The sequence below is a fragment of the Piliocolobus tephrosceles genome, chromosome 16 (assembly GCF_002776525.5).
Source record: "Piliocolobus tephrosceles isolate RC106 chromosome 16, ASM277652v3, whole genome shotgun sequence".
Lineage (NCBI taxonomy): Eukaryota > Metazoa > Chordata > Mammalia > Primates > Cercopithecidae > Piliocolobus > Piliocolobus tephrosceles.
Window position 1 is genome coordinate 47,548,528 of NC_045449.1, and position 12,337 is coordinate 47,560,864.

At 49.0% G+C, this 12,337-nt stretch overlaps 1 protein-coding gene and 1 pseudogene across 1 annotated transcript; one reads left to right on the forward strand and one right to left on the reverse strand.

The window, feature by feature from the left end:
* The first annotated feature begins 55 nt into the window (after window positions 1-55).
* On the forward strand, window positions 56-12,190 carry PSMB3 (proteasome 20S subunit beta 3). Its single transcript, XM_023204295.1, has 6 exons — window positions 56-206; window positions 526-710; window positions 4,153-4,260; window positions 8,394-8,571; window positions 10,434-10,528; window positions 12,086-12,190. Exons 1-6 carry the CDS (start codon window positions 204-206, stop codon window positions 12,132-12,134), a joined length of 618 nt encoding a protein of 205 aa, XP_023060063.1. The 5' UTR covers window positions 56-203; the 3' UTR covers window positions 12,135-12,190.
* Window positions 3,521-3,616, reverse strand: LOC111537728 (annotated as a pseudogene).
* Window positions 12,191-12,337: the final 147 nt, after the last annotated feature.

Consider the following 12,337-nt stretch of genomic DNA (forward strand, 5'->3'; position numbering starts at 1 on the left):
CCCGCCTCCGTTTTGACTTTGCAACCAAACTACCTCTACTGGTGACCGACAGGGACGCGGGACCAATAGAAAGCCCAGATGTCCAGGAAGAGTCCGCCTATCAGCCAATGAAGAGACAACAGCGAGAGCGGTTGCGCAGTGAAGGCTAGACCCGGTTTACTGGAATTGCTCCGGCGATCGAGGGGTCTTAGTACACCGCAATCATGGTGAGATGGGGAGTTAAAGCAAGGGGCACAGGGAAGGACTGAGAAGCGGAGGGGGTCGGGAGAGGCTTGGGGACGAAAAGGGCCAAGGGTCGATGGAAGGAAACGGTTTCAGTTCGAGGGGAACGGACCCCGGTGAGGACCAAGAGGGTGAGTGCGGCTCATCGCCGCCACACAGTGCTCATCCCAGCTGGAGAACCAGGGGTTCAGGCGCCTCCGGAATGGAGAACGGGCGTACAGGAGCCTCCGCATCAGGAGCTGGGTCGGGGGCTGTGGCAGCGTTTGACCCCCCGCGCTGACCCCTCCGCTCTGTCTGTCCTAGTCTATTATGTCCTATAACGGAGGGGCCGTCATGGCCATGAAGGGGAAGAACTGTGTGGCCATCGCTGCAGACAGGCGCTTCGGGATCCAGGCCCAGATGGTGACCACGGACTTCCAGAAGATCTTTCCCATGGGTGACCGGCTGTACATCGGTCTGGCCGGGCTCGCCACTGATGTCCAGACAGTGTAAGTTTCAAGGGTCCCTGCCCACACCCAGGTCTCTTCTTGGACCATCCTCCCCGGCGTCTTGACCGGCCAAGGTGTCAGTCATCTACCACACACCACCAGTGAGTTTGAGACTTTGCCGCACACCATAGCGATACAGAGATGTATCCTAACCAACTTTTACCAGCATTTCCACTGTGCCAGGCTCTGTGGAAAACACCTCACATGCATGGACTTACTTAATCCTCTCCCTGAGGATTCCATGTTGCCATCCCATTTTGCAGATGAGGAAACTGAGGGTCTCAGAGAGTGTCTTGCCCAAGAAGCAAAGTTAATGAGTGTCAGCCAAGATTCCCACGCGAGTCTCTCTAAGACCGAAGTCAGCGCTCAGTCCCTAAAGAGCGAGACTCTGTCTCCAGAAACGTGTCCCTCCCTTTCTTTTTTCTTTTTTTTTTGAGACAGAGACTTGCACTGTCACCCAGGCTGGAGCTCAGTGGCATGATCTTGGCTCACTGCAACCTCCACCTCCCAGGCTCAAGCGATTTTTGTGCTTCAGCCTCCTGAGTAGCTGGGACTACAGGCACGCACCACCATGCCTGGCTAATTTTTGTATTTTTAGTAGAGACAGGGTTTCACCATGTTGGCCAGGCTGGTATGGAACTCCTGACCTCAAGTGATCAGATTCCCAAAGTGCTGAGATTACAGGCATGAGCTACCGTACCTGGCCTGACTTTGATTTTGACACCAATTTTGAGGGGACAAGGCAAGCCCAATAGAAACATCTTGCAAACAGTTGGGGTTTTGATATTACATCTCAGGGTTGGGGAAGCATTGGCAATGTGCCAAATCTATGGGAGCAGATTCTGGAGAGACAAAGTCTGTAGAGAGGGAAATAATGAGTAGCAGTTTAAGAGCTGAACCTTACATTTAGCAGTGAGGCGACAAGAGAAGCCAGAGAATAATAAGAGAGGAAAAGAATGGCAATAGGTTTTCAGGAGGGAATACGTGGTCACAGGGGGCAGGTGCTGCAGGGTACTGGTGGCCTGAGGAGCGGCAGGTCCTGGATTTGTTTCCTAGAAGGTGGAGAGACTAGCTCACAAGTGTGGGTGGATGCCTGTCAGAAAATATTCTCATTTCGGCCAGGCGCGATGGCTCACACCTGTAATACCAACACTTTGGAAGGTGGGCGGATATCTTGAGGTCAGGAGTTCCAGACCAGCCTGGCCAACATGCTGAAACCCTGTCTCTACTAAAAATACAAAAATTAGGCCAGGCGCGATGGCTCAAGCCTGTAATCCCAGCACTTTGGGAGGCCGTGATCCGCCGATCACGAGGTCAGGAGATCGAGACCATCCTGGCGAACACGGTGAAACCCCGTCTCTACTAAAAAAAAAATACAAAAAACTAGCCGGGCGAGGTGTCGGATGCCTGTAGTGCCAGCTACTCGGGAGGCTGAGGCAGGAGAATGGCGTGAACCCAGGAGGCGGAGCTTGCAGTGAGCCGAGATCCGACCACTGCACTCCAGCCTGGGCGACAGCGCCAGACCCCGTCTCAAAAAAAAAAAAAAAAAAATACAAAAATTAACTGGGCGTGGTGGTGATCACCTGTAATCCTAGCTCCTCGGGAGGCTGAGGCTGGAGAATTGCTTGAACCTGAGAGACGGAAGTTGCAGTGAGCTGAGATTGTGCCACTGCACTCTAGCCTGGGCAACAGAGTGAGATTCTGTCTCAAAAATAAAAAGAAGGAAATTCAAAAAGAAAATGTTCTCATTTCTCTTAAAACTCCCTGAGTCTCAAGAACATATCACTTACTGAGATCTCACGGCCTTTTTTTCCTGTCCTGGTAGAGTCAGAGAATGACATCCTGGGGTTCCTGTCAGTGTGAAGTCTCCTGTAAGCCTTCCCCTCTCCAGTCACTGCTGTTCTCACACCATTTCCTTTTCTTCAGAGGGCTTTTCTCACTGTGTTTGCTTGCTTGTGGGCAATAGCTGCTCATTTCACTAGGCCTTGGTTTCCCTACCTGGAAGATGAAGCTCAAGTCATTTCTAAGGCTCTTTGGTGTCCTGAGACACTGCTTTGCCTCCAGCAGGTGTGGCATTGGTCTGCTCTATGCAGGGGCTTATCCTGGGGCTCTGAAATGGAACTGGCAAGCTGTGACCTTTTTTCCTTTTTTCAGCAGAGCTGCCAAGTGGCCCTTTTCTTTTTTGAGACGGAGTCTCACTCTGTCACCCAGGCTGGAGTGTAGTGGCACAATCTCAGCTCACTGTAAGCTCCCCTTCCCGGGTTCACACCATTCTGCCTCAGCCTCCCGAGTAGCTGGGACTACAGGCGCCCGCCACCACGGCCGGCTAATTTTTTGTATTTTTAGTAGAGACGGGGTTTCACCGTGTTAGCCAGGATGGTCTCGATCTCTTGACCTCGTGATCCGCCCGCCTCGGCCTCCCAAAGTGCTGGAATTACAGGCATGAACCACTGCGCCTGGCTGCCAAGTGGCCTTTTTCTAAGGCATCTTTCAGGTCTGTTAGCACATAGCACAGCAGTTGGTGCTGCTCTTTCTTTTTTTTTTGGTCACCCAGACTGGTGACATAAACTTAACTCACTGCAACCTCTAACTCCAGGGCTCAAGTGATCCTTCCACCTCACCCTCCCAAGTGGCTGGGACTAAGGTGTGCGCCACCATGCCCAGCTAATTTTTTTTATTTTTTGTAAGAGACAAGATTTCACTACGTTGCCCAGGCTTGGCTTGAACTCCTGAGCTCAAGCGATCTACCCACGTCAATCTCCCAAAGTGCTGGGATTACAGGTGTGACCCACTGTGCCCAGCCTAAAACTTTTTATATGGAATGCTTCACAAATCTGCATGTCATCCTTCTGCTAATCTTCTCTGTATTATTCCAGTTTTAATATATGTGCTTCCAGGCCGGGTGCAGTGGCTCGCGCCCGTAATCCCAGCACTTTGGGAGGCCGAGGCAGGCAGATCATGAGGTCAGGAGTTCGAGACTATCCTGGCTAACACAGTAAAACCCCATCTCTACTAAAAATGCAAAAAAATTAGCCGGGCGTGGTGGTGGGCGCCTGTAGTCCCAGCTACTTGGGAGGCTGAGGCAGGAGAATGGCGTGAACCCGGGAGGCGGAGGTTGCAGTGAGCCCAGATCATGCCATTGCACTCCAGCCTGGGCGACGGAGCGAGACTCCATCTCAAAAAATATATATATATATATGTGTGTGTGTGTGTGTGTGTGTGTGTATGTATATGTATATATGTGTATGTGTATGTGTATATGTATATGTATATGTGCTGCCAAAGTGAGCACCAGTTGCTACTTCCTAACACATGTAAGACTGCAGTTTTCCCTGGGCAGGGACTGAGATGAGGTGTCTCCTTATGTTCCCCTGACCTCAACAGGGTAGACACTTGGGAATATTCAATAATGACTTACTGACTCACTTTTCTCCTACCTCAGTGCCCAGCGCCTCAAGTTCCGGCTGAACCTGTATGAGTTGAAGGAAGGCCGGCAGATCAAACCTTATACCCTCATGAGCATGGTGGCCAACCTCTTGTATGAGAAACGGTGAGTGCAAGTGTAGCTAGCACTGAGGGAATGCAGACAACCTTTGAATGTAGTACGGAGTAGGTACTGAGGAAGGGGATTCACCTTGTTTTTCCGTCTCTTATTTGCAGGATAATATCCTTATTTTATGGGTGTGTTTTCTTTGGGCCTGACAACCAAACAGGAAAGAAAATACTTACATTGGAAGAAGGCAAGGAATGCACATAGCAGATAAGTTTGCATCCAGGCAAAAGAATTAGCCCCACCGGACTGTTCTGGGGTCTCCCAGCAGGAGCCACCCTTACTCTAGAGCTATTCTGTCAGCACTGGCTTCTCAGGAACAGCAGGGAGCCTAGGAATGGGGTGTTCATTTTCGTCAGTTCTTTTTGAGGACTTTACGGTGAGAAACAAGGGGCCTAACTGTAGAATTCAGTGCAGAAATCTGGGATGGAATTGAAAGGAGACCCTGTGGGTGCTTTCTACCTCTGGGCAAAGCTGGGTGGCCAGAATACAAGTCGAGCTCTGTTTTTCCTTTTTTTTTTTTTTTTTGGGACGGAGTCTTGCTCTGTCACCCAGGCTGGAGCGCAGTGGCGCAATCTAGGCTCACTGCAAGCTCCGCCTCCCGGGTTCAATCGATTCGTCTGCCTCAGCCTTCCACGTACCTGGGACTATAGGTCCACATCACCACACCCAGCCGATTTTTGTATTTTCAGTAGAGATGGGGTTTCACCATGTGGGTCAGGCTGGTTTTGAACTCCTGACCTCAGATGATCCACCTGCCTTGGCCTCCCAAAGTCCTGGGATTATAGGTGTGAACCACCACACCCAGCCCGAGCTCTTTTTTTTTTTCTTTTAACTTTTATTTTGAAGTAATTTTTGTAATTTGTAAAAATACTCTTTAGCTTTCAAAACTGAAAGGACTTGTCATTTCTTTTTCTTTTCTTTTTTTTTTTCGAGACGGAGTCTTGCTTTGTCACCCTGGTGCGCAGTCATGGTTCACTGCAATCTCCACCTCCTGGGTCCAAGTGATCTTCCTGCCTCAGCCTCCTGAATAGCTGGGATTACAGGTGTGTGCCATCACACCTGGCTTTTTTTTTTTTTTTTTCAGTAGAGACGGGGTTTCATCATGCTGGTCAGGCTGGTCTTGAACTCCCGACCTCAACTAATCTACCACCTCGGCCTCCCAAAGTGCTGGGATTACAAGTATGAGCCACCGCGCCCAGCAAAAAGTCTATTTATAAAGTTGTAGCAATTAACTCATACTTGGATGTATATTAAATGGCTTGCTGGGCGCAGTGGCTCATGCCTGTAATCCCAGTACTTTGGGAGGCCAAGGAAGGTGGATCACTTGAGGTCAGGAGTTCGAGACCAGCCTGGTCAACATGGTGACACCTCATCTCTACTAAAAATACAAAAATTAGCTGGGTGTGGTGGTGCATGCCTATAATCCCAGCCACACGGGAAGCTGAGGCATGAGAATTGTTGAACCTGGCAGGTAGAGGTTGTAGTGAGCCAAGATCATGCCACTGCACTCCAGCCTTGGTGACAGAGTGAGACTTAGTCTCAAAAGAAATAAAAAATAGGCCGGGCGTGGTGACTCATGCCTGTAATCCCAGCACTTTGGGAGGCCGAGATGGGTGGATCACCTGAGGTCAGGAATTAAGAGACCAGCCTGACCAACATGGTGAAACCCTGTCTCTAATAAAAATACAAAAATTAGCTGGGCATGGTGGCAATACACTGGTAATTCCAGCTACTCAGGAAACTGAGGCAGGAGAACTGCTTGAACCTGGGAGGTAGAGATTGCGGTGAGCAACCTGCCTCAGGCTCCCGAGTAGCTGGGATTACAGCAGGTGCCTGCCACTGCGCCTGGCTAATTTTATTTTTAGTAGAGACGGGGTTTCATCATGTTGGCCAGGCTGGTCTCGAATTCGTGACTTCATGATCCGCCCACCTCAGCCTCCCAAAGTGCTGGGATTACAAGCATGAGCCACTGCGCCTAGCCAACGAAAAAAAATGTTAATAATATCCGGGATTATCTGGGTAAGAACCTTAAAACCAAATACTATAACACAGTTCAGGGCCTATGTTTGAACTTTCTACTATGCTGATGCCAAGTTACCATCTGAAGTAACTTTGACTGCAGTGTTTCAGAGGTGTGTAGACGGTATCTCTGGGGTCCAGATTTTAAAAAGAGTCTGGACATTGCTCAGGTTTGCAGATCAGTGCCTTAGCCTGTCCTGCCAGAAAAATCACTGATTTCAGATGGGCTCATAGAGGAAGCTCCCGGCAATAGTAGCTAAGAATCCAGAATTTTTCGGGTAACCTAATGTATTTTTATTCTTTTCAATAAGAGTAAGTCATTTATTTTATTATTTTTATTTTTTATTTTATTATTATTATTTTTTTGAGAGTCTCATTCTTTTGCCCAGACTGGAATGCAATGGTGCGATCATGGCTCACTGCAACCTTTGCCTCCTGGGCGCAAGCAATCCTCCTGCCTCAGCCTCCCGAGTAGCTGGGACCATAGGTGCATGCCACCACACCTGGCTAATTTTTAAATTTTTTTGTAGAGACAGGGGTCTCACTTTGTTGTCCAGGTTGGTCTTGAATGCCTAGGCTCAAGCAATCCTCCAGCCTTGGCCTCCTCCCTAAGTGCTGAGATTATAAACGTGAGCCATCATACCTGGCCTAAAAAAGTTATTTTCATGGTGGCTCATGCCTGTAATCTCAAACTATGTGTATATGTGTGTGTGTGTGTGTGTGTGTGTGTGTGTGTGTGTGTGTTTCTATTTAGAGCTATAACTGAAGATCATGCCCTTAGAAATGACTGTGATCCAGGCTGGGTGCAGTGGCTCACGCCTGTAATCCCAACACTTTGGGAGGCCAAGGCGGGTAGATCATGAGGCCAGGAGATTGAGACCATGCTGGCTAACACGGTGAAACCCCATCTCTACTAAAAATACAAAACATTAGCTGGGCATGGTGGCGGGTACCTGTAATCCCAGCTACTCGGGAGGCTGAGGCAGGAGAATGGCTTGAACCCAGGAGGCAGAGCTTGCAGTGAGCCAAGATCACGCCACTGCACTCCAGCCTGGGCAACAGAGCAAGACTCTGTCTCAAAAAAAAAAAAAGAAATGACTGTGATCCAATAAGACATACGGATAATATCTCTTTACTGACTCTATTGAGGATATTGGCCATTTGTTATTTGGTATTTTATACAGATACTCCTTACCTTATAAGTTTAAAATATTGTAATTTGAAATGGGTATTTTGTAGACGTAGGATACAAAAACACAAAACACTATATCCAAAAATTGCTCACAGCAGAATAGTGTAAATTATCTGTTGTTTCCTCTCGTGATTGTGTGGCTGGGAGCTGCGGCTCATTGCCACTGCCCAGCATCAGGAGTGGGTTTGGTACCACATATTGCTAGCCTGGGAAAAGATCCAATTTCAAAGCACAGTTTCCGCTGAACGCCTATTATTTTGGAACCATCATAAGGTTGAAAAATTTTAAGTTGAACCATCATAAGTCAGGGACCATCATCTGTACATAAAGATCCCTAAGACTGATTTTTCTTAAAGATCAGTGTCTAGAACAAGTTTCTGATGAGCTGAGCTGCCATTTCCTTGTGACAGACAATGAGAGTAACCCAGCCACTGAGTATCCCTCTTTGCCTTGCCTGCGAGGGGGCTCAAAACAAAACTTTATGTGTTCAGTCTGAGTTATCTTGTATTATGTTTTAATGGTTTAGTTTTATTTTTCAGTGTTTTTCATATAAACTGCCTCCAATCCTTTCTCTAAAGGAGTAGAGGTATAAACATACACGTAGAGGACTGAGTGATGGTAGGACCTGGGTGAGGAGAGGGAGGATTAGAAGAAAACAATTCTGAAAGAAAGGAGGACAAGAGGGTCAGAGATGAGAAGGACAGAAAAGTAAGTGTTGAAGAAAAGAAAGTGAAGAAGTCTTAGAATATTGCTAGCTGGCAGGAGAAGGCAGAGGGAGCTGGCCTCAGGGATCTTCCTAAACAGGTCCTCCATTTCCCTTTGGGTCTGGGTCTAGGCAGGGGCCTTGTCTGAATAGGCTTGAACATGAAAGTGAGCATTCCTGAGTTCTGGTTTCTCTCTCTGATGCTGGCCCCCACAGGTTTGGCCCCTACTACACTGAGCCAGTCATTGCCGGATTGGACCCGAAGACCTTTAAGCCCTTCATTTGCTCTCTAGACCTCATCGGCTGCCCCATGGTGACTGATGACTTTGTGGTCAGTGGCACCTGCGCCGAACAAATGTACGGAATGTGTGAGTCCCTCTGGGAGCCCAACATGGTATGTTGGTGGCATGGAGTGGGACTGGGTTCTGAGGTACCCACCCTTGGTCATTAGGAAAAAAATGTGTTTATGTGGCAGGTAATGGGGAAAATGGTGCAGGTGGGAGAGAAAGCTGCAGCTGCTGCTCCTTGGAAGGGTATCCAGAAATTCCATCTGCCAGGGCTGGCTGGCTCCAAAGGAGAGCATCTTCTTTTGGGAGACCACAGTTAGATATTTGCCACAGCAGTAAGAATTCCTTACATTGGGTTTACAGGGTTCTCGCATCCATTCGTTGAGCAAACATTTAACTCAGTGTAGGGTTAGAGACGGCTCAAGAGAATGGGCTTTGGAACCAGGTTGTCTGGGTTTGAAACTTGGATTCACCCACCACCTTAGTTATTGTTCTTGGAGAAGCCAGTTTACCTCTCTGCCTCCACTACCTTGACTGTAAAATGGGGATAAGAAAATCTACCTTAGAAGTGGTGCTGAGGAGACCAGGGGCAGTGGCTCACACCTGTAATCGCAGCATTTTGGGAGGCTGAGGCAAGCAGATCACCTGAGGTCGGGAGTTCAAGACCAGCCTGACCAACATGGAGAAACTCTGTCCCTACTAAAAAAAAAAAATGTCAAATTAGCCGGGCATGGTGGTGCATGCCTGTAATCCCAGCTACTCAGGAGGCTGAGGAGAATCGCTTGAGCCTGGGAGACAGAGGTTACAGTGAGCCAAGATCGTGCCATTGCACTGCATCCTGGGCAACAAGAGCTAAACTCCATCTCAAAAAAAAAAAAAAAAAAAAAAAAAAAAAACCCACAGTGGTGCTAAGGAAAACAAATGAGTATATGTGCTGCCGAAGCGAGCAAAAAAACAAATGAGAAGAGACTAGATAGTGCTCGACGGCGAGGGTCGGCTGTCATTATTGAGTGTCAGTTCTCCTGGGCATTGGGGAAAGCAGGTACAGTCTGCTTTCAAGGGCCCACTGCAGCCCAGTGAAGCAAGGCACACCCAAATACCGTTAAACTGCAGTTTGTTGGGAACAGGAGGAAAGAAAAGAGTCTGGTAGCAGAAGAAACAGCCTGTGCAAATGTACAGGAAGGGCCAGGTATGCTCAGTGACTGGAGAGAGCTGAACTTGGCTGGAGTGTGGGTTAAACATGGTAGGAAATGATGCTGGAGACTGAGATGAGACCTCAAAGGGCCTTGAATGCCATGCCAAGGAGTTTGAACTCTGTCCTCTGCCATAAGGAACCTAGGGAATCAGGTGCCTTTAGGTGGACGTGACAGGCTGTTATCGCCTGCAGGACACACTGAGGCCCTGAGCAAAGACAGTGGCAGTGGGGAGGCAGGAAGGCAGCTGTCAAAGGGACTTAGTCACTTAAAACAGAAGCGAAGGAGGGAGAGACAGAGGATGGCTGGATTCTCCAGCTAGGCTAGCCAAGACAGAATGTAGAAGGAACAGGTTTGGGGAAAGTGGGTTTGTGGTTGGAGATAGGTTGGGTTTTGAGGTACCTGGTAAGATATCCAGGATCAGAGCCCATCAGACAGCTGCTAAAGCACATGGGAGCCAAATAGGGATTCTTCTCCCTATTTTACAGAGAAGAAACTGAGGCTCAGTGAAGGGACGTGCTATTTGCCCAATGTCACACTGCTGATTAGTAAAAGAAATTCAGGGCTTGACATCTCTTTCACTTCCCTTTACATAATTCTGCTTCCTTCCAAGGAAGGAGCTGAGGGGGCTTCCCACATCCTGGGAATCATCCCTTACTTCAGGCATGTCTTGAGGCCAGAGCTGGGAACTTTGAGCCTAGAAAAAAGAGAGTTAAGGGACCAAACCAAATCAGAGCCAGAGGCTGTGGTCTGAAGGGGTCCCACTCTGTTGGCAGGATCCAGAACACCTATTTGAAACCATCTCCCAAGCCATGCTGAATGCTGTGGACCGGGATGCAGTGTCAGGCATGGGAGTTATCGTCCACATCATGTGAGTATGGGCTGGGAGAAGTCTAGACACTCTGCAGACACCCTGCCTCTCCCTTCTCCACAAGCATACACCCCATTTTCCCAGCCCCCTGGTCAGGTACGAGATAAGAAAGGTGCTTTTGGCTGTCCTGGGTGAGCAAAAGTCCATGCCTACCTATGGCTGGTAGCTGGCAGCCTACCCAGCTTCCTCTGGCCTCTGTCAGCTGAGGTTCTGTGACCCGTGCTCACAAGAGACATTTCTTCCTTAACAATGTCCCCAAAGTCTCAGGGATCTGTGCTGGGGTGAGCCACAGCAAAGCTACTACAAATGGATTGAAATTTTAGGTGGCTTGCATCCTCTCTCCAGCCCAGATCTATATGATGTTCTGAGCTCTAGGGACCAATTGCCAAGCCCCAGCCAGCTCTCTAAGTGCCATCCCCCTTGTCCTCTTGTTTGGAGACATCACCAGGAACCTGATTGGATAGAATAGGAGGTGTCCTTCCAACCACTTTCCTACATTGCAGGATAAGCATTTGGACCCTTTCGGTGGATAGCCTGCGTAATTACCATGAAACAATTATTTGGCCAGGCACGGTGGCTCATGCCTGTAATCCCAGCACTTTGGGAGGCTGAGGCAGGCGGATCACAAGGTCAGGAGTTCGAGACAAGCCTGGCCAACATGGTCTCTACTAAAATACAAAAATTAGCTGGGCGTGATGTGTGCGCCTGTAATCCTAGCTACTCAGGAGGCTGAGGCAGAATTGCTTGAACCTGGGAGGCAGAGGTTGCAGTGAGCCAAGATAGCGCCATTGCACTCCAGCAACAGAGTGAGACTCTGTCTCAAAAAAAAACCAAAAAACAGAATTTACCACCGAAGGTTTTTTTATGTTCTTTGGGGTGAAACCATACCTTCTCCTTCCTAAGTGGCTTGTTCTCTAGGCTTGGGGGAGCTCCTTCCCTTCTTCTTTTTTTTTTTTGAGATGAGTCTCGCTCTGTTGCACAGGCTGGAGGGCACTGGTGCTATCTTGGCTCACTGCAACCTCCACCTCCTGGGTTCAAGCGATTCTCCTGCCTCAGCTTCCTGAGTAGCTGGGATTACAGGCACATGCCACCACGCCTAGCTACTTTCTGTATTTTTAGTAGAGATGGGGTTTCACCATGTTGGTCAGGCTGGTATTGAACTCCTGACCTCATGATCCACCCACCTCAGCCTCCCAAAGTGCTAGGATTACAGGTATGAGCCACCGCATCCAGCCAAGCTCCTTCCCTTCTTTGGAGAGCTGTGAAGTCGCCCTTTCCCAGAATCATTTTCTGGGAAAGCCTCCCCGAGGTGGTTCCACCTGTGGAAAGTCTGCCCGTCTCGGTTCCTGTCCCTCCTTCCTCACCACAGGCAGAGGAGATGAGCCAGCAGGAAAGAACTAGAGCAGGATAGTTACACCTAGAGGCAGCGGGCAGCCATTTGTTCTGCTCCCTTACCCCAGGGCTTGAGGGCTCGGTGCTGAGGGCCGGGAGAGCTAGTCACAGTCACGGTCCAGATGGGTAGAGATGTTGTTCTCTTGTGATTTTCTTCCTCTGCAGCGAGAAGGATAAAATCACCACCAGGACACTGAAGGCCCGAATGGACTAACCCTGTTCCCAGAGCCCACTTTTTTTTTTTTTTGAAATAAAATAGCCTGTCTTTCACTCCTGCTTCTTTGTCTTTGATGCCTTTCCGCAGATCTCTGCCCTAGCTGGGCAGCTACAACCAGCCCCTTGGTGTGTGTAGCCTGGCCCTCGGCTTCCTTTCTGGCTCAAGCTCTACTCCACGGGTGTGTGCCAGTGGGGACAATC